The following is a 22,551-nucleotide window of genomic DNA, read 5'->3' on the forward strand; positions in this document are numbered from 1 at the left end:
AATGGGCCAGATGACTTAAAATTGTCATTCTCCCTGTGCACAGGCACGTTGGTGCTAATAGCAGGTGGAGGAGGAAGAAGAGGTGAGTGTAGGTACCACCCAATGAAGATGAGGTGTTTTGGGCTTGAGCGAGCATCCGCAGTGACCATGGCAGCTCAAAATGTGCCGTGACTAAACTTGCTGGGAAAAAAACCCCAAACCAAAATGAAGATGAGGTTCCGGCACCGTGTCTCCATCCTTTCTGGATAGGTGTGATCCTGGGTGGATTTTGAGAAGCACGTGCTCTCAAACCCTCCGCTGAAGCCCTCATGCTTGCTGGGAGCCCAAAACCACCATCCTCCACCTCCCTCCAGATTACAGACTGTACCAGCCTGACCTTGTGGGGATTAAGGTGTGTTCCCTGTCCGGTACAGGGCTCAAACCAGCCAAGCAGGATGTGATCCTAAAATCACAGCAGGCGGCAAGCTCAGCACTGTGCCCAGTCCAAACCAGCGCGACCAGCAGGCGCGAGTGGGAAATCCAACTTGCAGCTGTCTTCGGTAGAGATGCTGCCGTGGCCAGACTCTTCCTCGGAGGATGCAATGAGCTCCTCACCCCCCGTGCCAGCTCTGCTTTGCCCCAGCTCGAAGGGTTTTAGGAGTGCGTGAAGGCTTGTGCTCCCCCGGGAGGGCTTGAGAACCAACAAAATTCACAAGTCTATGAACATCAGGAGTTTGGCTCGTGCTGGGTTTCGGGAAATGGGATTTTATCTAAAATCTCAAGCAAGGCGAGGTCCTGGTGAGCCTGGATATGCCGCTAGCATTCCCCACTCGAGCATCCTGGCTGCCCCAACAGGCTCCCATGATCTTATTAAAGCCGTACTCGCATACGAGACACGGTGCTGTTGGTTTTTTTTTCCTGCTGCAATTAAAGTCGGAAGGAGCCCTTTAATGTAGACTGGCTGGGAGATGTTTAAAGCAGCTGGTTTGATCTTGCAGGGGAAGGTGCGCGCAGGTCGCTGCTCCTCCGGCTGAGGACGTGCAGCTCGGTGCAGTGGTGGGGACGGGTCCCTCTGGCTCCGCCGAGCGTGCTTTGACCTTTTTGGCTTGCAAGGGGTCTTGCCGCTCACAAAACTGGGTTTCTCCTGGCTCCAGTCCTGTCCTGCCCATTGCATCGCTAACGTGACCACATCGCCCCGTGTCCCCCTTGATATGAGGATGAACCTTGTGGCAACGGGGCTGTCGGTGCGCTCTCTGTCCCCGTGCTGCCTTTTTCCTCCATCTTAGCTGCTGCCTCCTTCTCCAGGTGTGGCAGAGACCTCCTGCCCAGCTTCAGCAGGATTAATCTCACCCGGTTTCACTCTTCGCGGGCAGGCGAAGCCTCCTGGGATGGCCCGGAGAGAGATGCCTATCTCCGGTAGGCGACATCTTCCAGCGATGGGAATGTTTCCCGTAGGAGCATGCCCAAAAAACCTCAATTCCCCTGAAACGCGAGGTGCAAGCAAAACACCGAGAACTTTTAATTTCCACTGAAAGCCTCTTGTTTTGTTGTTGTCTGGGTTTTTTTCCCCTTCTCTGCCTGCCAAATAACTAGTTTTCCCTGCACCCGTTTCTGCCTGTTGCGCTCCTCGGGAGTTGTTATGATGGGAAGGACCGACTTGAACAAACATTTCCTTTTGTTAGGCTTTATTCGGGCATTGCCCTAATGGGGTAGCCGAGGCTGTGAGTCACCTGTGGAGAGGCTAGATGGAAAATTTCGGTCGTTTTAAAGAAAATGCTTTATTTTAATGATACCGTGTATTGTAATAACCCTAAACAACCACGTTGCACAACAGCAGGACTTGAAATGTTTAATGCATTAAGCTTTGGAGTCCTTATATGGAGATATAAGGGAATAAAAAGTTGAGAATAAGCTCCGAAAGAGCTCACTGCTGAGCATCCCGGAGCAGGGCTGGGTGTCACCCACCCTGTTTTGCCCTTCTGCCCCATGTCCCCTCCCCGGAGCCGCCCGTCTCCCCCCAGGGGCAGCCTTATCACCTCCATCTCCCCAAGCGGGGCGGCAGCTTGCTGGGTGGTGGAGGTGGAGACGACAGGGTCCCCTGGCTAAACCCCGTCATCGAGGGAAGGAGGAGTTAAATTCCCCTGCCTTTTAATCCAGTTGTGCTGGTTTACCTACAAAGTCAGGCAGCAGCTTCCTTCACATGCAGCCGCCGTCCCCGGCACATCATGCCCCAACGTCACGTCGTGCAGATGTCCACCAGCCACGCCAGCTACGGCGTCTGCGTGTTGGGTACCGAGGTCTTCCTCAATACGCGCCGGTAAGGCTTGGGATCGGGGTATCGCCATCGTTTTCCATAGGGCTGATGGGTTCTGGGGGAGCCCAACAGTGGTTTTGCTTTTTGTTTGGAGGAGAAGTGGGTGCTAGGGGGAAAATCAGAGCTCATTTTGAGCCCAGATCGTGGGTTCATCCAAGGATTTGGCAAGCTTTTTTGGTGCACGGGGGACAATGTCGCATGAGAAGCTGCACCCAAAGGAGGGACGTCGGCTCTGGCAAACGCGAGGCGTCGAAGCGTAGCCGAGCCATGACGATTTGCAGGCAAAGCCCATGCACACCCCGGCTGAGCGGGATCTATTTCTGACTGTAAAAACATTAGGCAAGAGCAATTCAAGACGAGCAACTTGGCCGGAGATAAATGGGGAAAAGAATAAAATGTGTGGCTCAGGCAGAAAAAATCCACCAGGGGGTTTGCATGGGCTTTTTCACAAAAAGAGATTTTTCCAGCATTAAATATGGGGGTTGCTTTATTGGCCAGATATGAGGCTGTATTTGCCCTGCTGTTACATTGTCATTATTTAATAAATCACCTTTATAATGATAGAGACTACAGGACAAGCCAGTCGGCATCGCATCTGGGGCAATTATTGGGGTTGTGTGTTGGAGCTGGGCCAGGACATGCCATCGTCCCCCCAAAGGGCTTCAGACTGAGCTTTAGCTGCCCTAAAAAAGTATTATTTTTTCGCTCAGCCAGATGGGAATATATCAAACCTATTATTTGCAATTTTTTTTTCTGGATTTGTTCTCAAAGCAAGCTCAGTCCCATTTAAACATGGGGCCCAAGCCCCAGAATGGGCTTGATTTGGCTCCTCAGTAGCGAAATCTGAGCTTTGGTCCAAAAAAGCAGATGGCGGATGTTCTTTCAAATAAAAAAAGGGGATCATTTTGTTCCTGGAGAGCACCGGCTGGGGGGAACTTGGTGATGGATGCGTCAAGCTTTGACTGTGGTTTGGTCTGTTTTGGGGCAGAAGATGGAGCACGGTGGGAATCCAGTGGTGACGCTGAGATGTGAGGGCTGTAAAATCAGGGCAAATAGACCCAAATTTGAGAAGTCATGGCGTGCAACAGCGTGCAGGTGGATTTACGACGTTGCACAAATACAAGGGGTGACAAGCGAGATGACGCTTTAATCTCCTCTTAGAAGCTGCTACAGGCACCAGGGATGCTGTGCCAAGAGCAACACCAGGAATAAATCTCTTCTGTGTTTGTTTTATTTTATCCTTGCTGTTAAAATTTACCGTCCTGTCCCTTTTCGCATGCGGCCGGGGAGGCTGGCTCCCGATGGCAGACAGGTCAGAGCACTCGTGCTCCTGGGATGGAGGTGCTGGGGCTGTAATGAGCAGGTAGGCAGCACTTCAAAGGCAAGGGATGTCATGCAGGTGGGGTGCGAGTTCTCCACACTCGAATTCAGGCTCCGCTCCAGTTTGGGCATCTTTTGGGTCAGGGTATGGTTCCACGATAACCATCTCCACAGATGGTTGACATCAAAAATTGTCCTGGCTCCTTGTTGGGGTTTTGTCGTAGAATGCTGAAATTTTGGGGGTTTTCTTGCTGTTGTGGAGGGAGGTTGGATGCCCAAACTTCAGCAATTTGCAATCTAGGCTTAACCACGGACGGACGTGCCGAAGCTCCAGTGGGAGCTCTGCTTGCTCAACACCGCCACAGAGATAATACACATAAAATTCAGATGACGTATTTCATCACCCAAAGATGGTTTCTGAGTCCTTTCCACCCAGTTAAGGCTGGATTTTAACTCCACGTTCAAGTATTTGGCTCTACAGAGGAGAGCAAGAGGGACAACTCGGTCTGTAACCCAGCGCTGCTCTCTGTTTCAGATGTACCCCCAAAGGTGCCACGTCGTTCGATGTCCATGCCACCTCCGCGGTTACGGTCCACATCACCCACAGCCCCATGACAAAACCCATGATTAACTCCAGATGGCCCCTGGATCCCGATATAGAGGTTGTAGTGACCATTGATGTCACCAGCAGGACCGTCAATGACAATAAGGTCAGTTGCTTTTTATGCACCAAAACTGGAAAAATAAGTCAAATTTTCTGGGAAAGGAGGGAGAATTATCAGAAGGCTTGAACATTTCTCGATAGCGCTGACTTCGTGCTCATTTCCACGGAAAAAACTCAAACGTAAAAAGAATTGTGTAATTATTGTGTACGAAAAATGAAACTAAGAAGGAGAAGGAGAAGGAGATCGCATTTTGTGCCCTAAATATGAGATAGCATGGTGGTTGCAAATGCTGGTGTCAGAAGCTCCATGCCAGGCAGCAAAAATACTCCAACCTTGGCTTTTTCCATGCCTGTTCTTGTGCTGAAGCAGGCAGAAATGGTTTGGCTGAACTATGGTTAATGGAGAATGGCTTGGATGAACCCTCCGAGAGCTTGTTGTATAGCATTGGTTGGTCAACCCAATGAGTGGAGAGACCTACTCAGCGTGATGGAACACGGGACTTGGGTCATGATCTGGTGATGTCTTCACAGGTTAAGATTTCATACTATGGACAGGAAGACAATGAGCTTTCGGTGGCTTGGTTGTATCTCACTTGCGTAGGTAGGTATTACAGCAACGCTTGTTCAAACCCGGCCAACCCTTTCTGATGCCAAGATCTAGTTGGGTTCATGGGATGGGAGTTAAGTGGGGGGCGCGGGCTGCCCGCCTGCAATGTGCAATGAAGTTTTGGGTGTTGACTGATGCTGACAAGCAAGAGGGAAATAATTAAAATGTTATTATGCTGCCTTATATGGTGCAAAAAAGACACAGGCTGGGCTGTGTCCCCACCCAACGCACACACCGAGCATCCTCCTCAGCTTGCCAAGACCATTGCGTTGGCGGAAGAGGATCCAAAGGAGACCATCTCACCCAACTTTGGCCGGTGTCCCCCTCCTCAACCTCTGTTGCAGCTAGTGGAGAGGAATAGGCACCAAAGTGTAGTTGTCTGACCTATTTTAGAAGTTTAGGATGAGATGAATCATTCCCTTGAAATGCCTATTTTCCTCTGCTGACTACAAAGGGAGTCTAGACAACCAGTCTGGATGCAGAGCCTTCCACTTGGATGGGTTAATTACCCTAAATTTGGGATTTTCTAAAGTGTTCACATGACAGTCAGACCTGTGTCCTTAAGTCATGCATATGCCTCCCAAAATTGCACCTGAAGAGGCTGATGGTTTCCCACGTCCCATGACTGATGGGCTCCGCTGGAGCCATCTGGGGCCACCACTGTCTGCAGGGCTTTTGCCTTACAAATGCTCTTCGCCTGCTTAGGTTTAGAGCGTCATTTCCAGCTTCTCCATGTCCTCCTCTCTGCATCAAGGAGAAGGACAATTTCTGCTTCAGTGCCTGTGTTTTCCACACGCTGTATATCCGATTCAGAGGAATTTCTGTATTAAGATAGGCTTAATACAGATTTAGGTAGGGTTTAGATGAGGTCGCTGGTAAACCTCCGCTTTATTGCAGCAGAGGCAGAGATTTGGGCCAAGAAGAGCTCTGTAAGGGAAAGTTCTTCTCAAACGTTGCATCAAGCCTAGTAATTATTTAGGTGTCCACTCACCCATGGTGAAAACACTTTCATGCCTCCACCATGTTTCGGCTTCATGAAAAATGCTACAGTCAATATGAAATTGGTGAAAACACAAAACATACCGTGAAGTGGGTACGTCCCTGCTGGGGGAACCAAGATGGGAGAAGATAGCTGGAGACCGAAGGGGGAAAGCCATGAAAAAACCATCGGGTTGGCTTTTCTATCGGCATTTTGTTGGAGATGTTGGATCTGGAGCAGCTTTGGGGCATGAAGGTGGGATTGATATTGGATGACTCATGGCTAGTGCCAAGGATGAGCCCAAAATGCCACCAAGAGCTCATTCTCCTGCCAGTGGTTTCCTTCCCTCTTGATGTTTCAGATGTATCCCTGGACGTGGACTTGAGCCGAAATGGCAGAGTGAAGAGCAAAGGGAAGGACAAGGTAATGAGAAGCTTTGCTGTAGGCAATGTACGGGGGGCCAACACGGGGTGTACCCGTTTGCAGTCTCTTCCCCGAAAATCTCCAGGAGGGAGAGGGACTTGGGTGGTGTTGCTGGTGTCTGAATTAGGGCAAATAACCTGGCAAATTCTCAACCTACTAATTGAGGAGGAAAAGACTTTATTTTCTTATTCCGTGCCAAAATCTCCTCCCTCTCCAGTCCAGCCCTGAGGATCATGTAGGAGAAAACACTCTGCTTTTTTTTTCCTTTCCTTTTTTTTTTTTTCCCTCCTTTTTGGACTTGAAACGTGCCACTAAATGAGTCAGCTGCAAGTTTAGCAAACAGCAAGATATTTACACCTTTGGCAACAAATCTGCATATGCCCAAGCACTTACACCCGGGTAATTAGCTGCAGCCCAATCAGCAGCTGAAATTGTACATCAAGATGAGATGCATTTCTGGAAACGGCGTAGTGTTGTCCAGATGAGGCCTGGCAGATACTCTCTGGCTTGTTAGAAGTTAAGATCTGTTTGAAATAGTCTTTGCTGGCCCTGCTAGAAGCTGAGGTTAGGAAATTTAGTGGCTTGAAAGCGTCACTGCTCTCTCCCCACCAGCCTTGACTGCATGTTGTGGGATGTCCTCTGAGCGTGGTCGTGGCCGTGGGGTTTTCCCCAGTCCGGGAGGAGGCTGGGATGGGGAAAATCTTGCTCCCATCCCCTTCGGGTGCTTCTCCTCTAGGCCAAGTGGACGTGGGGTCCGGATGGGCAAGGCGCCGTGCTGCTGGTCAACTGTGACCGGGACAGCCCCGGTGCAGGGGGGACGGACAGCGGTCAGGTGGACATACGGACCACTGCAGGTAGGGTGTCATTCACAGCATGAGGGGACCCAAAAGGTCTTACCGGGGTGTTTCCCGCTTGCAACACCTCCATCTCCTCTCTCCACGTCCCCTCTCTCATCTTTTTCCCGCCCCTGTAGACCTTCAGGACATGTCCGTCATGCTGCTGCGGACTCAAGGTCCCAGCGCTATCTTTGCTGACTACCAGGTGGTCCTGCACGTCTCTGAGTCGGACGCGGATAAAGTGCGGGTTTTCCACGCTATCCGTGAGTATTTCTTCCTTCCTTCCCAGATGTCCATGCATGACCCCGAGGTGGGCAAACCCTAATTTTTTTGTTCACTGTGGCTAAGGGCTGGGCACCTCTGATTGCTGGAAACACTCATTTATCCCCAAAGCTCCTCTGCTGTTGTGGAAGATTGGGTTATATGGAAAAAATCAAGGCAAAAAGGATAAAAAAAGGCTTTTCTCAGCGAGGTTGCTGAAACTTTGACATTCCCGTGGGGCGGGTAACCCCCACGTGGCTCCCAACACCTTTTCAGCGTGGGCAATGACCCAACCACCAAAGCAGCCTATCTCGTCAGGCAGCGCGTTTTGCCTTTGAACACCCCGGTAGCTGGATCCCCAGCAGATTCCTGCCGAAAATCAGGTCAGGGAACCCAAGTATATGATTAGATGCTTAACTCAAGCCATGCACTTTGAAAGGGTTGGACCCGAGGGTATAGAGTCCTCTTTGTACGAGGAAGATCAAGTGTGTTCCCCAGAGAAGAGGAGGCACACCCGCTCCTCTGCAAACCATGCTGGCATCAGCCACCTCCTTGCTGGTGCCTCCTTCCAGCCTGGTGGACAGGTTGGTCACCGTGTCTTGGGTCGGGTATTTCGGTGTTTCTCCAGGGAGAGACTCACACCCCCACTACAAACCCGTGTTGGGGCCAGGCAAGCTCTCCTACGTGCTGGACGATGTCGGCAGCGGAGAAAACACCTTCTACGTTGAAGGGTTGGCTTTCCCTGACTTGGGCTTCTCCGGGTTGGTTTCCTTCAGCGCCAGCTTGCTGGAGGTCCCCCATAAGGTATGTGGGGTTTGCCCCATCCCCTGCAAAGTCCCCCAATGGTGGGGTTTTCAACCGCCGCTCCCCGGCGTTTTCACCCCTCGCAGAATGCGCCGGGCACCCCGATTTTCACGGATACGGTGGTTTTCCGCGTGGCGCCCTGGATAATGACGCCCAACACCCAGCAGCCTCTGGAGGTTTTCGTCTGCAGGTAGGAGGGAAGTCACCCCATTGCTCTCCTACCTTGGGGGACTCTCCAAGGAGGCTTTTTCGACCCTTCCTTGCTGCATAGCAGCTATAGGGTGAGCCAGGCTTTATGCATGCTATACCAGAGCCTAATATTTGGGTAGGGAGCCCGCTGGCACTGCTGCGCTCGTTGTAACCCCAAGGAGAAAGCTGGAGGAGCCTCTCCAGGAGCTAACCTCATGCAGGACTATTACCCAGCGCATTTAGGAATGAGGAATGGGCTGCACGGTTGGGGCTGGGGGGGGCTTCTCGTGATCCCCCCTTGCAGCGTTCGCTCCTTCCTCTCCCTCCAGCATCCAGCAGGGCTCAGACCCCAACAAAGTCTTTCTGGAAGGGCTCCAGGTCCTGCTGAGGAAAGCCAACTGCAAGCTGACCATCTGCTCGGAGGTGGAAACCCGCAGTGACCGCTGGATCCAGGTCATCAATCGATGCTTGTAATATGTGGCTCTCCTGGTCCCTTACAGGCTCCCGGGGCACGTAGGGTGTCACCCCCGTTGCTGGCACCCCTGGGAGGGATCAGCTGCATTGCTCAGGGAAGCACCTAGATGCTAAGAGGTGAACCAGGTGACCGTGAACTAAAGCACGGGGAAGTGCTGCTGGTGGTGGCAACCAGCACAGGCAGGGATGTTGTCCAGGGACCCGGTGGGGGCGTTGCAAGAGGGGACCCCGTTGCAAGAGGGACCCCGTGGGACATCGCAAGAGAGATCCCATTGCAAGAGGGACCTAATGGGGGCATTGCAAGAGGTACCCTGTTGCGAAAGGGGACCCCATTGTAAGAGAGACTCCATGGCATGTTGCAAGAGGGTCCCCGTTGCAAGAGGGACCCAGTGGGGCATTGCCAGGAGGACACGGTGTGTGCCGGCTGGATGGGCCGTGTGCTTCCCTCAGCGTGCCCAAGCCCTGCTTCCCTCCCCGTTGTGGCCGCGTGTTGCTTCCCCCGGGGGTGACCCATGCCAGGCACCACGGTGCCGGGTGGGGTTTCACCCCCCAGGAGAGCAAGGCAGTTGCCTCCCTTGGGGTTAAGGGCAACAGCCGGTCTCTGCCAGGTTTGCCCCATTTCCTGCTCCACCCTCACCGCATGCCTCGCCGAGATAGCTATCACCCCGACAGGAGCCTTCCTCCTCTTCCTCCTCTTCCTTTTCTTCTTCCCACAACAGGACGAGCTGGAGTTCGGCTATGTGGAAGCGCCTCACAAGACCTTCCCCGTCGTCTTCGACTCGCCCAGGAACAGAGGCTTGAAGGATTTTGCTTTTAAAAAGATCCTGGTGCGTCGTTGCATTGCCAACCCCTCTTTCTTCCCCCGAAATCCCCCGCCCGGGGGGGCCCCGTCACCGCTCCCTTCTTCCCCAGGGCCCTGATTTTGGCTACGTGACCCGTGAGCCCCCCAGGAAAGACGTCTCCAGCCTCGACTCCTTCGGCAACCTGGATGTCAGCCCACCGGTGACCGTGCAAGGGAAGGAGTATCCCCTGGGCCGGATCCTGATTGGCAGCCCCCTGCCTTGGTGAGATGTGGTGGGGCTCGAACCCTCCCTCCGGGACACGGGGAAGCTCTGAAAACCCTTGCATGAGAAAGGGTTGCAGTCTTCGGAGTGGAAATTTGGGCCGTTTCCCATCAAAATGGGAATTTGGGGCCAATTCCCATCAAATCCCAGATTTAACGTGCAAACCGCATCGTTATTCCTTCATCCCTTACAAGATCCTGCCACCGCGCCAATTTTTACCCCCTCCCAAACCGCTGGTGCTTTTCCTCCGATCCTACAGTGCTGTAAGCGTCCGGGCTTATTTTCTTTTTTCTCCCCTATTGAAAGGAAAAGCAGGGGAATCCAGGAAAGGGTAAAATCCTGAATAACTGGAAATTGTTTTGCTCTGGGCAGGCAGTGCTAGGCAGCCCCGCGGGAACAACAGCGCCCTGCAAAATCCTCCACAAAGGAGGTTATTTTCCTGGAAAAATAACAACGGGGACGAATCCGGATGGGGTTTGATCCAGGATAACAAACGGGATGCTCCGACCCCAGCCCCGCTGCAAGCCAGGGGGCTTGCTTCGGTTACGGCGGCGGGTAAATGGCATTTTCCCAGCCTCGCCGGGACCGTAAATATCCCTTATTACAAGAAGTTTAATTAATGTTTCCCAGCCTGCTGCTGTCTGTCTAAGAAACCTTCGCCCCTGCGCAAAGCGCTGCCTAAGGAGCGATTTAAGATTCACAGGGATGGGGGAAATTAAATCCTGAGCAGAACGGGGGATGTAATGCACAGATGCCTATAGAGATATATGGCCTATAGATATAAAAAAATATATATAATATAGATATATTAGTATATAATATAGGTATATATTATGTAATATGAATATATTAATATATAATATAGATATGTTAATATATTAATATACAATATAGCTATAGTAATGTATAATATTTTTGTATCTTAATATACTATATATTAATATATAATGTAGATATATTAATATAGAATATATTTGTATATATTAATACATATAATATATATTGCTCAGACTATTTCCAGACTCTTCCCGGTGTTTCCCATTAAAAAGGGACGTGCAGATGCGTCTTCTCCCCTTGGCGTGATGTTCAGGGGAAGGATGGGGGGTAAATCTTGCGGAGGGGTGTGATGGGCGCCCGCTTTCTCCTCCTGCCTCTGCTCCCCAGGGCCTCCGGCCGGCGGATGTCCAAGGCGGTCAGGGATTTTCTTTACGCCCAGAAAGTGCAGGCGCCGGTGGAGGTTTACTCGGAGTGCTTCGTCCCTGCTTACGATAGGAAGGTACCGGTCCCCGGAGCCATCTCCGCCCCCGCACGGGGCGTCTTCTGCAAATGCCAAAAAAAAAAAAAAAAAAAAGCCCTTTTTGCGACTGCTCATCCTCCCCGCGGGGGCCGAGTGATGCACCTTCTTTTGGGGTGGCTTCCTGGAAAACGGCGAGTCCCCGGGTGGCATCCCGTGCACCCTGCGATGGTGGCATCCCGTGCACCCTGCGATGGTGGCATCCCGTGCACCCTGCGACACCTGGGGCTGGGTTTGGAGTCAGCGTGGTGTCTCTCGGCGGGACGGTGGGATAAGACATCCCACCAACAGCAAAGCATGAACCCCTGGGCTCTCTCCCGCAGGGTTTCCGGCTCCTTTTGGCCAGCCCCAATGCCTGCTACAAGCTCTTCAAGGAGAAACAGGGGCAGGGCCATGGTGAAGCCACACAGCTCGTCGGTAAGGGAGCAGGCAAGGGCATCCCTGCGGCACGGTGGGGACCACTGGCATCCCTTACCGGTGTCCCTTACCGCTCTGCTCCGGTCCCCACGCAGGGCTGAAGGGCGGTGAGAGGAGAAGCATCGACGAGATCCTGGCGGATGAGTTGCTGAAGAATGACAACAAGCACGTGCAGGTGGGTCTTTGCACCCATGGCTATGGGTGGATTCGCTCTCCTCGCTTGCGCATCGCTGCCGGGTGGTTTCTGGGTGCGGGAGGCATTTTTAGAGATCCTGGGGAAGAGCAAGAAACCGCGGCGTGAGTTGCACCGTGCAGTGTGAAAGCAGGCGGGCGAGAAGAGCAGCCGTGAAGGAGCCAGGCACCCTTGGGTGCTGGCTCACCCCAGCCCACTGGCCCGCTGGGAGGGTGTCTGCCCCACTGCAGAGGTGTCAAAACCGAAGGAAAGAGGTTGCTTGGGTTGGGGATGGGTTCAGGAGGTTGCTCAGAGGGATGGGATGGGACGAGACGCAACGGAGTGGGTGAGGATCTGGGCAGGATGCAACGGAGCTGGTGAGGATCTGGGCAGGATGCAACGGGGCACACAGGGGTCCGTGCATGGGATTTGGGGGGGCTGGGACGGCCTGGGGTGGCAATTCCCTGTCCCCCCTCTCTGCAGCGCTGCATCGACTGGAACCGCGACCTCCTGAAGCAGGAGCTGGGCCTGAACGAGCAGGACATCATCGACATCCCCCAGCTCTTCATCATGAAGGGCTCCCGCGCGGATGCCCTCTTCCCGGACATGGTGAGACCTCCAGCACCTCCTCCCCTCCCACCCCTCTTTTTCCATCCACACCTGATGCAAACACACCTTTTGGGTGGAAAACACTGATTTTTGGTCCGGCTGCAGGTGAACATGCTGGTGCTGGGCAGGCACCTGGGCATCCCCAAGCCCTTCGGACCACTGGTGGGTGGGCAGTGCTGCCTGGAGGAGCGGGTGCGGGCGCTGCTGGAGCCCCTGGGCCTCACCTGCACCTTCATCGACGACTACTTCTCCTACCACGTCCTCTCCGGCGACGTCCACTGCGGCACCAACGTCCGTCGCAAGCCCTTCACCTTCAAATGGTGGCACATGGTGCCCTGAAGCACCCGGGGATGGGCTCGGGTCCTGCAACCGGAGGATGAAGGTGCATTTGGTGCATCAGAAGATGCATCAAAATAAAGGGTTTTGCCAATAAAGCTGCATTAACACTGAGGGCGCAGCTCTTCCCCATCTCCCGTCCTTTCTTCCTCGGCTGTTGGGTTGGAAGTGTTGTTTGAAACCTTTTTTCTGAGCACATGGGTTTGTTACGGTGGCCCGGTTTCGGCTGGGATGGAGTTAACGGTGGTTTTATGGGATGGGGCCAACTGCGGCGGGTGGAGGACAGACAACGGAACGTCTTCGGGAGCGCGGTGCATACAGGCAAGGAGGTTGCTTTGGGGGTTTGAGGCCCCGTCCCACTGCTAAAGGATCTCATAGTCCCTTATCCCGGCTTTGTAGCTAATAATCCCACCCCCAAAATTCCCTATATCAGCCAAAAAACCACCTCCCGCTGGGGAGACCGGCTCTTTGCCCCGGCACGGTGTGGAGGCAGAGCCCCGTCCTCATGCAAATCATTTTACACCTTCCCCAACGAAAAAATTTCCTTTTCCCTTTGCGGCCGCCCCGGCTGGTCTTTTTTTCCCTCTTTTCATCGCAAACAAAGCGTGGCATTTCCGTGTACCGACCTGGCACCCCTGCCCGTCTCTTCTGCCTGCGCTGCCCTCGCCCAGCAGGAACCGAAACCGGTCCCCTGCCCCAGGCATCGCTTCGCCCTGTGCCACCCCGGGAGCTATTTTGGGGCTAAAACTGCTTTTTTGGGGGCAATTTGCTTTTCTAGCAATACTTTTTGAGGTGTAAAAGCGTAGCTATGCCTCCAGTACAAACTGCTGCGACGCCGTGTTTGCAAGCGGTGCTGGAGAACTGGGGGGGGGATGCTCCCAAAAAGGGTCACGTGTCCTGCTTGGCACCTCTTTTTTTTTTTTTTTTTTTTACCAAAAAGATGATTTCTAACCCCAGACCCCCCCCCCTTTCCCCGCCGTTATGGCTCTGCTGAGTTTCCCCAACCCCGAGGAGCGATATTAAATTCCAGCGGCGCGTGACCCTGCAGGGAGTTGGTGGGGGGAACAGCTGCATCGGCAAAGGGCTCTCCCACGCCCAGACGAGGATTTAATTAAAACAAAGACGATTAAAGCCGCGGCGGGGTCTGCTGTCCCCACCGCAGGTGACATACCGACACGCCCCCCCCCCCCCCCCCCCCCCCCCCCCCGGGCTCCTGCAGCACCCAGGGGATGGGGCAAGCACCCAGCTTGCACCTTCACGCCCTCCCCAAAAATAAGAATTAAAGCCAATTTTTCCAGCTAGGCAAATAAAACCCTTTAGGAGGAGAAATAAAACCCCTCCGAGCCCGGCGCTGGCACGTCCCCAGCTCGGCTCCAGTGTCACGCTTGAATATTTTACGGCGTGGGTTTCAGGGTGGCCGGCCACATCAGCACCTCTTTGTGCGAAGAGGGGAAAAAAACCCACCCCCGAGCTTCTTAAAAAGAAAAAAAAAAAAAAAAAAACACCCAAACCAAACCTTCTCGTGGGTGTTTTGGGGTGCTTTTCCCCCCCTGCCGCTGATTCATGCTCCATCGCCAGGAAGCACGGCCGGGCACCGCGCACACCCAGCCCGGAGGCTGAGAGCCCGGAGGTGGGATTAAGCCGGGTTTTGGTTAATCCCCTCCCAGCAGCCAGGCTTTATAAATCCCCTCGTGCCGCCCATCGCAGCACCCAAGGGTGCCCCAGGGGCCCGCCGGCATGGCCCAGCAGCGCCGCGTCCAGCTCTCCACCCAGCGTCCCACCAGCACCGTCTGCGTGCTGGGCACCGAGCTCTCCCTGGATGTCTGCGGGTAAGCGGCCACGGCCCTGGGGGAAAAAATAAAATCTGCCTTTTTTTTTATTTTTTTTTTTTGCTTTTATCCCATTAATCAAGCTGATAAAAATAGCTCGGGGTGGGGTGGGGGCGATGCTGCTGCTTTGGGGTGGTTTTCCCAGGGGACGCGGAGCCCCGGGAGGAAGGGGATGCTCCAAATGGCGATGCAGCGGCCGGGCGGTGGCCCCTCCAAGAGGGATTTTGCAGGTTTTTGGGTGCAAAAAGCCTCCCCCCCCCCCCCCCCCCCCGCAGGAGCTTTAAGCGATGCCCCGGGCTGAGGTTCACGTCCTGGCCGGGGGCTGCCGCGTCCTCCAGCGAAATAGAAATATTTCCCTCTTTTGGGGAAACGCAGGGAGTGAAAGCACCGCGGCGTTGCTGGCCGGGGTGTCACCTCCCAGCACCAGGTGTTTCAGCTGCCTCGCTGGCCCCAGCCCAAGTTCAAGTGCTTTTCAGCAGCAGGTTTTGCTTTCTGCTTCCTTACAGCCCAGCTCAAGCAGCAGCTTCGTTGGTGGTTTGTTTTTTTTTTAATTTGATTTGATGCATCCGAAGCCACGTACCATCCCACCGACGCCGACAGCGTCCCGTCCTCTCCCGCTGGCCCCGGGGTGGGTTTTTCCCCTCCGCCCTGAGGACGGATCCGTGCTTCCCTCCTCGCGGGTCAGGATTTGTGCTCCTTGGCCCGTCGCCCGTGGCCTCTTGCACCGGGGTGGAGCGATGCGAGCTGCAGCCTGCCCAATCGATCGTCGCAGCTTTGCTTCGCTCTTAAGGGGATGCACCCGGTCAGGGCTCGCCGCCGGCGCTGCTGCGGGGTGAAACGCGAATATTTGGGCAGCCCCAGGCCAAAATACCCCCCAAACAGCTCCGGAGTTTTGCCGCGATGGAATATTGCAGGATCTGTTGCAGTTGCATTTTGCAGGATTAGTTGTGATTTGCAGGTGGGGTTTTTTTTGCAGGATTTCTTGCGATTTCATATTGCAGGACTTGTTGCGTCCTTTGCTGCAACTGAATACTGCAAAATTTGGTGCATGTTGCAGGCTTTGTTGTAATTAATGTTGTGGGATTTGTTGCCGTTGCCTTTTGCAGGATTTGTTGCCTCTGGCAGGATTTGTTGTAATCGCCTTTTGCAGGATTTATTGCGTATTGAAGGACTTGTTGCCGTTGCATTTTGCAGGATTCATTGCATTTTGCAGGATTCATCGCAATTGCGTGTTGCAGGATTCGTTGACTATTGAAGGGCTGGTTGCAATTGCGTGTTGCAGGATTCGTTGCATTTTGCAGGGCTCGGTGCCATTGCGTATTGCGGGATTTATTGCGTATTGCAAGATTTCTTGCGTGTGGCAGGATTTGCGTCACCTGCGGATGGCTGCACGCTACTTTATTCCAGCAACGCCCCCCACCTGGGGCTCTCACCGGGCTTCCCCCCCCCCCCCCCAGATCTGCACCCAAAGACGCCGTCGCCTTCCACGTGCAGGGGACGCCGGGCGTGAAGCTCTACGTGGTGCACGAGACGCAGAGTGTCAAGTTGCCCTCCAGCGTGTGCCGCTGGCCCCTGGCCGCCGGCGCCGAGGTCCTGCTGGCCATGGACGCTCTCAGCAAGGACGTGGGCGATGAAAAGGTGGGTGCTAGTGCACCAGCAGGATCCGGCCCTTCTTCGCACGGTGGCGAGCACCCGCTCCTTGTTGCAGGTCAGGATTTCTTATTTCGGGGAGGCCGGCGGGGTGCCTGTGGGCAGAGCCATGCTGTACCTCACCTGCGTGGGTAAGTGGGGGGGACGGACCCCCAAACTGTAGCGCCGGCGGGGATGGTCCGACCCCCCTCCCCCCCCTAGCATCCCTCTCCCCGCAGACGTCTCGCTGGACACCGACGCCAGCCGCAGCGGGGCGGTGAGCAGGACGCTGCTGGATAAGGTATAAAGGGGGGGTGGGAGCCCCCCGGGACCACCATGGGACTGGGGGGGGTGTGTGTGTGTGACAGGCAGTGGCCCCCAGCCCCGTTTTGCACACCCCCCCACCCCCAGGCGACGTGGACATGGGGTCCTGACGGGCACGGGGCCATCCTGCTGGTGAACTGCGACCGCGACGACCCCAAAGCTGAGACGCCGGATAACCGCGACACTGCCGTCCGCTCCTACGCTGGTACCGGCACATCCCATACAAGAAACCCCAGTTTCCTGTTTTTCCCCCCCGATTTTCCTTTCTTACACCCCTTTTTCCACCCCAGACCTGAAGGACATGTCGCAGATGGTGCTGCGGACCCGAGGTCCCCACACCATCTTCGCTGGCCATCGCCTCCTCCTCCACGTGGACTTCAGCGATGCCGATAAAGTTGGCGTTTTCTACGGCGGCAGTGAGTGCCCGATGCCGGGGTTTGGGGGGGACAGATACCCCAAGTTATCGGCGTTCAACCAAAATGCTTGCAGCAGGGCCAGCATCTCTTCTGCAGCATGCAGCCTACATCCCGCGGGTTTTATCTGATGCACCGGGTGATTTTGCTCCCCCCTGCCCCGTGCATGCTCCACGGGATCGAATACGCCTTTTTTTGCGAGGTTTTAGCAAAAAAATGGAGCTGAAAGGGTGCAGAAAAGGGGTCGGTTGTTTAAGGGGGTTGCACGGTGCTTGCACCCGCAGACAGCGTCGCGCTGGAGGAGTACAAGCACGTGCTGGGGGGCTCGAAGCTCGCCTACACCGTCAAACCCAGCCGGCATCAGGAGGAGAGCATCTTCTACGTGGAGGGGCTTGCCTTCCCCGACGTCGGCTTTTCGGGGCTGGTGGCTTTCCACGTCACGCTGCTGGAGAGCCCTGAGAAGGTACCGGCCGTGAGGGGGGTGCAGGGTGAGCCGTAATGGGGGGCAGCGGAGCCCCAGTGTTCCACCCCCCCCATCTCAGGGTTTGCTGGAGACGCCGATTTTCACCGACACGGTGGTTTTCCGCGTGGCTCCGTGGATCATGACCCCCAACACGGCGGCACCGCTGGAGGTCTTTGTCTGCAGGTGGGTGCTGGGTGAGCAGCCGCATCCTGCCCGGTGCTGGATCAGCCCCCACACCCCATTTTTCTTCCCAGTGTGGACAACAACGAGGATTTCGTGGCGTCCGTGGGCGCCCTGGCCGAGAAAGCCAAGTGCCCGCTCACCGTCTGCCCGCTGCCGGAGAACCGCGAGGACCGCTGGATCCAGGTGGGTGCAGGATGATGCCCAGCCCCATTGTTGGGGGCTGGCAGCTCCAGGGGGGGCTTCCCCCCATCTTCTCCATCCCTTCTCCAGGACGAGGTTGAATTTGGCTACGTGCAAGCCCCCCACAAGACCTTCCCCGTTGTCTTCGACTCGCCCCGCGACCGGGGGCTGAAGGATTTCCCCGTCAAGAGCATCCTGGTATCCGACCCCTTCCTTCCTTCCCCAGCAGGGCGCACAGCTTTTCAAACCCATAAAAAAAATAGAATTAAATCTATTTTTTTCTTGCATTTTTGGGAAGGGAAGAGCCAGCAAGGAGGGTGATTTGGCAGCGCTGCACTTTGGGCACTTACGGCTTTTTTTGAACCATTATTGCCTTTTTTTTTCCCCCCTTCAGGGCCCCGATTTTGGCTACGTGGCCCGGCAAGCGCCAGAGGGTACTTCCAGCCTCGATTCCTTCGGTAATTTGGAGGTGAGCCCCCCCGTGACGGTGCGGGGCAAGGAGTACCCCTTGGGCCGTATCCTGATCGGCAGCAGCTTCCCCAGGTGAGACGCAGGATGGAGGGATCAGAGCATTGGGAAAAACCAAAGAAACAAACAAACAAAAAAGGATTTCTATGCACCATTTGAGGCTGGTTGCACCCCAGAATGGCGGCCCCCCCCATTGTGTCCCCCCCAGACTCGGCGGCCGGCGGATGGCGAAAGCCGTCAAGGATTTTCTCGTTGCCCAACAAGTGCAGGCGCCGGTGGAGCTGTTTTCCGACTGGCTCCACGTCGGCCACGTAGACGAGTTTCTCAGCTTCGTCCCTGCGCCCGATCGGAAGGTAACGAGTCCCGTGGGGGAAAAAAGTGGGGTGAAACCTTTATACCCCCCCCCCCCCCAAAATCATCCCTTTCTCCCTTCCCAGGGTTTTCGGCTGCTCCTGGCCAGCCCCAGCGCCTGCTACCAGCTCCTCAAGGAGAAGCAAGAGGAGGGGTTCGGCGAGGCGGCGATGTTCGAGGGTAGGGGGAAGAATGAAAAATGGGGCTCAGTGGGTTGTTTTTCCCCTTTTCCTGCAAAATGCGATGGGCTGGGTGAACGCACGCCACCCCGAAACCCAGCTAATGGCTGCAAAGTGCTGCCAGCAGCAAGGATGGGGGACAGAAATAAGCAGCGTTAATTAAAAAGCCGCGTAGATTTGATTTCCCGGGTTGGGATGGAGCTCGCTGCCGGTGACCCCCGAAATGGGGGAGCTCCTGGCTCAGACCCGGGAGTCTCGTCCCAAATGTATTGGGTTATTTGTGCTGCAGGACTGGAGAAGGTGCCCAAGCCAACGATAAACGAGATTCTGGCTAACGAAGGCCTCCGGAAATTCAATAATTACGTCCAGGTGAGGAAGGGGAGCAGGGGGCTCCTTTCCAGCCCGCCCTGTCCCTCTGTCCCTCCACCCATCCCTCTGTTCATCCCTCCAACCGTCCACCCATCCCTTTGTCCCTCTGTCCGTCCGTCCACCCATCCCTCCCACCATCTGTGCACCCATCCCTCTGCCCCATCCCTTTGTCCCTCCGTCCATCCACCCATCCCTCCCTCCGTCTACCATCCCTCTGTCCACCTCTCCATCCCTCCGCCCTTCTCTCCCTCCATCCCTCCACCCATTCCTCCCTCTGTCCATCCCTCTGTCCATCCACCCATCCCTCCCTCCCTCCCTCTGTCCCTCCGTCCGTCCACCCATCCCTTTGTCCCTCTCTCCATCCACCCATCCCTCCCTCCATCCCTCTCTCCCTCTGTCCATCCGTGCATCCCTGCGCCCCTCCACCCATCCATCCCTCTGTCCCTCCATCTGTCCACTCAATCCCTCTGTCTCTCCATCTGTCCCTCCCTCCCCCATCCTCTGTCCCTCCATCTGTCCACCCATTCCTCTGTCCATCTCTTTGACCCTCTCTCCATCCCTTTGTCCCTCTCTCCATCCACCCGTCCCTCTCTCCATCCCTCTCCCTCTGTCCGTCCGTGCATCCCTCTGCCCCTCCACCATCCATCCCTCTGTCCCTCCATCTGTCCACCCATCCCTCTGTCCATCCCTTTGTCCCTCTCTCCCTCTGTCCATCCGTGCATCCCTCCACCCCTCCGTCCCTCCGTTTGTCCCTCCATCTGTCCACTCAATCCTCTGTCTCTCCCTCCCTCCCTCTCCGCCCCCCCCGGGACCGCCGCTGACACCCCCTCCCTCCCTCCCTCCCGTCAGAGCTGCATCAACTGGAACAGGGACATCCTGAAGCGGGCGCTGGGGCTGGCCGAGCCCGACATCCTCGACATCCCCCAGCTTTTCCGAGGCGACGTGGCCACCGGCGCCGGAGCCTTCTTCCCCGACATGGTAACACACCCGGCATCCTCCCCCTGCCCCGACCCCCGGGGGCGTGAATTTGGGATGGGATTGGCGCTCTCACCAGCCTCCCCGTGCTGCAGGTGAACATGCTGGTGCTGGGCAGGCACCTGGGCGTCCCCAAGCCCTTCGGACCACTGGTGGGTGGGCAGTGCTGCCTGGAGCAGCGGGTGCGGGCGCTGCTGGAGCCCCTGGGCCTACCTGCACCTTCATCGACGACTACTTCTCCTACCACGTCCTCTCCGGCGACGTCCACCTGCGGCACCAACGTCCGTCGCAAGCCCTTCGCCTTCAAATGGTGGCACGTGGTGCCCTGAAGCGGCCTCGGCACCGACGTTGTTCCCTCCTCCTCCTTCCTCCTCCCCAAATCCCTCTCCCCATCCCTGCAAGTGCCTTCGGCGGTGGCGGCCCTCGGCCTGCGTTCGAAATAAAAAAAAGGGCTGCAGCTTTCTCCTGGCCTCCCTCTCGCTGGGTGCAAGGTTGGAAGCTTTGTTTTAAGCAGGAAGATGGGGTTTGGGTGGGTTTCTTTTTTTTTCACTCTGGGCGACACTTCATGGTGGTACGGCACACGGGCGTTGCTCTCCCAGCACAGCAATTAAAATTAACATGGTTAATTAAAAGTGCTGAGCGGGGTTAAACAGTTCTGTCCTGCTGCCGTGATGCACGCGCAAAAAATGCACGCGCAGAAACGCACGGGTGCGTGCCCCAAACCGCAGGCACACGCAAAGCCACGCGTGCATGCAGCTGCGCATGCAGAAAACCGTGCGGGCGCAAAAAACACATGCACAAAAATGCACATAGCTGCGGGCGCAAAACCACCTGCACAAAAATGCACATAGCTGCGGGCGCAAAACCACCTGCGCGCACAGAAATACGCACGCAGGTGTGCACGGAAACGCACGCGTGCGAAAAAAGGCGGCACGTGCACGCAAAACCACCCCCCCACCCCCGCATGCAGAAAAGCAAGCACGCGCGCGGATGCATGCACAAAAAAAGGCGCAGCAAGCGCACCCCTGCACGCGCCAAACCCCCCCCCCGAAAAAAACCTGCACACGCCGAGCACAAAAAGCCACCCCACCCCCCCCCCCCCCCCCCAGTCCACGCGGAAAGCCTCCCGGGCGCGCATCAAAACACGCGGCCAGGCGCGCACGGCCCGGCGTTTGCACCCCGCCTGCAAAATATTACAGGGAAATATTGGCGGGGCATATTTTGGGATGGAGGATGCCGGCGGCAGGAGGACGGTGCCCTCTAATGGCTGTGGATTGGCTTTTGGGGACGCCGGGCACGCAGCGCGGGGAGGAGAAAGCACCCCCCCCACACACACACACATCTCCCGTTTGGTTAATTAAACCGAAATCAGATTTAAATCGAAAAAATTAAAAAAAAAAAAAAAAATAGGGGTGGATAAAGCGAGCGGGGGCAAGGGATGTACACAATGACGTCGTTTATTTAAACATTTACTCCAAGAAATATATAAAAAAAAAAAACCAACCCCATGAAGAAGACAATTACAGCACTAACCCAGGACCCTCTCGGCTAAAGGACGAGTTGTTCCGAGATCCTCGTGGTTTAGGATTATTTTTTTTCTTCCTCGAGCCTCCTCCTTCGCTCGCCCGCGGCCGGGACAGGGCGGCCAACGGGGGAGAAGTTTAATCAGGCCAAAAAAGAATTTGCTGGCGGCCGGATGAACCAAAACGATGCTTCTTTTGGGGGCGAAAGTGGGGTTTTGGTGATTTCGCCACCCCCCCCCGTTTTATTGGGGCTGCGGCATCCGCTCGTGCCACAACCCCAACAAAACTAATATTGCTAAAAAAAGCGGAATATTTGACTTTTCCGCCCAGCTGCTCTCCCTGTCCTGGATATTTTCTCTCTAACACCACCCCCCCCCCAAAAAAAAAATTCCCCCAAAATAACCCCCAACCCCAAAGCAAATGAAAAAAAAAAAAACAAACCCCAACCAAAAAAACCCCCCTTTTTTTTTTTTTTTTTTTTTTTTTAAAAACCGCGCAACTCCCCGAACGGGCGCGAACGCGGCGAACGCCGCCCCCGAGCAGCCAGCGCGAGACCCGTCGGGGAGAGCGGAAAGGACTTCTTAAAAGAAAAAAAAAAGATGTAAAAAAAATTAACAATTCAAAATAAAACCCTAAGCATTCGAAAATAAAAAAATAAAATAAAATAAAAAAAAAAAACCCCAAAACAAACCGCAAACCACCCTTGGGTCGCGTGGAGGCAGAGCCGGGCTCTGCTCCAAAAAAAGGCACCTCGTTTCTCCGGCACAGTGCACAGCGTCGCAGGAGGGACTTTGGGCCGATCCCAGGCGGAAATAATTAATAATAATTAAAACAAATGAAGAAGAATTCCAGGGAAAAAAAAAAAAAGCTTAGGCGATGCTTCAGGGCTCCCCTCGTCATACCTGAGATCTCCCCGGGGTGGG

At 55.1% G+C, this 22,551-nt stretch overlaps 2 protein-coding genes and 1 long non-coding RNA gene across 3 annotated transcripts; 2 read left to right on the plus strand and 1 right to left on the minus strand.

Annotated features, from left to right (window-relative positions):
• The first annotated feature begins 2,204 nt into the window (after positions 1-2,204).
• On the plus strand, positions 2,205-12,745 carry LOC143169081 (protein-arginine deiminase type-1-like). The gene is made up of 16 exons (XM_076356246.1): positions 2,205-2,296; positions 4,149-4,323; positions 4,809-4,878; positions 6,225-6,286; positions 7,023-7,140; positions 7,260-7,385; positions 8,012-8,187; positions 8,274-8,377; positions 8,706-8,829; positions 9,570-9,677; positions 9,763-9,914; positions 11,079-11,190; positions 11,532-11,625; positions 11,721-11,800; positions 12,281-12,406; positions 12,512-12,745. The coding sequence occupies exons 1-16, from the start codon at positions 2,205-2,207 to the stop codon at positions 12,743-12,745; spliced, it is 1,953 nt and encodes a 650-aa protein (XP_076212361.1).
• LOC143169082 (uncharacterized) lies at positions 11,172-14,351 on the minus strand. The gene is made up of 4 exons (XR_012996847.1): positions 14,259-14,351; positions 12,473-12,769; positions 11,697-11,897; positions 11,172-11,234 (listed from the first exon to the last, which is right to left on the minus strand). It is a non-coding gene; the product is annotated as an uncharacterized LOC143169082 (long non-coding RNA).
• A 128-nt stretch (positions 14,352-14,479) lies between these two features.
• Positions 14,480-20,568, plus strand: LOC143169080 (protein-arginine deiminase type-1-like). Its single transcript, XM_076356245.1, is given in 18 exon segments — positions 14,480-14,571; positions 16,029-16,209; positions 16,280-16,352; positions 16,440-16,501; positions 16,612-16,729; positions 16,815-16,940; positions 17,222-17,400; positions 17,480-17,583; positions 17,655-17,766; positions 17,854-17,961; positions 18,158-18,306; positions 18,440-18,584; positions 18,669-18,762; positions 19,051-19,130; positions 19,980-20,108; positions 20,201-20,315; positions 20,318-20,373; positions 20,375-20,568. Coding segments are annotated over 18 exon segments (1,983 nt in total). The 3' UTR covers positions 20,435-20,568.
• Positions 20,569-22,551: the final 1,983 nt, after the last annotated feature.

Source organism: Aptenodytes patagonicus, chromosome 19 (genome assembly GCF_965638725.1).
Source record: "Aptenodytes patagonicus chromosome 19, bAptPat1.pri.cur, whole genome shotgun sequence".
Taxonomy (NCBI): domain Eukaryota; kingdom Metazoa; phylum Chordata; class Aves; order Sphenisciformes; family Spheniscidae; genus Aptenodytes; species Aptenodytes patagonicus.

What these genes read in the sequence shown, in the direction of transcription:
- LOC143169081 (XM_076356246.1), top strand. Translation starts at nt 2,205, where the DNA reads ATGCCCCAACGTCACGTCGTGCAGATGTCCACCAGCCACGCCAGCTAC. An exon ending in GGACCGTCAATGACAATAAG is followed by an intron (nt 4,324 to 4,808) that starts GTCAGTTGCTTT and finishes ATGTCTTCACAG; the next exon opens with GTTAAGATTTCATACTATGG. An exon ending in AGAGCAAAGGGAAGGACAAG is followed by an intron (nt 6,287 to 7,022) that starts GTAATGAGAAGC and finishes CTTCTCCTCTAG; the next exon opens with GCCAAGTGGACGTGGGGTCC.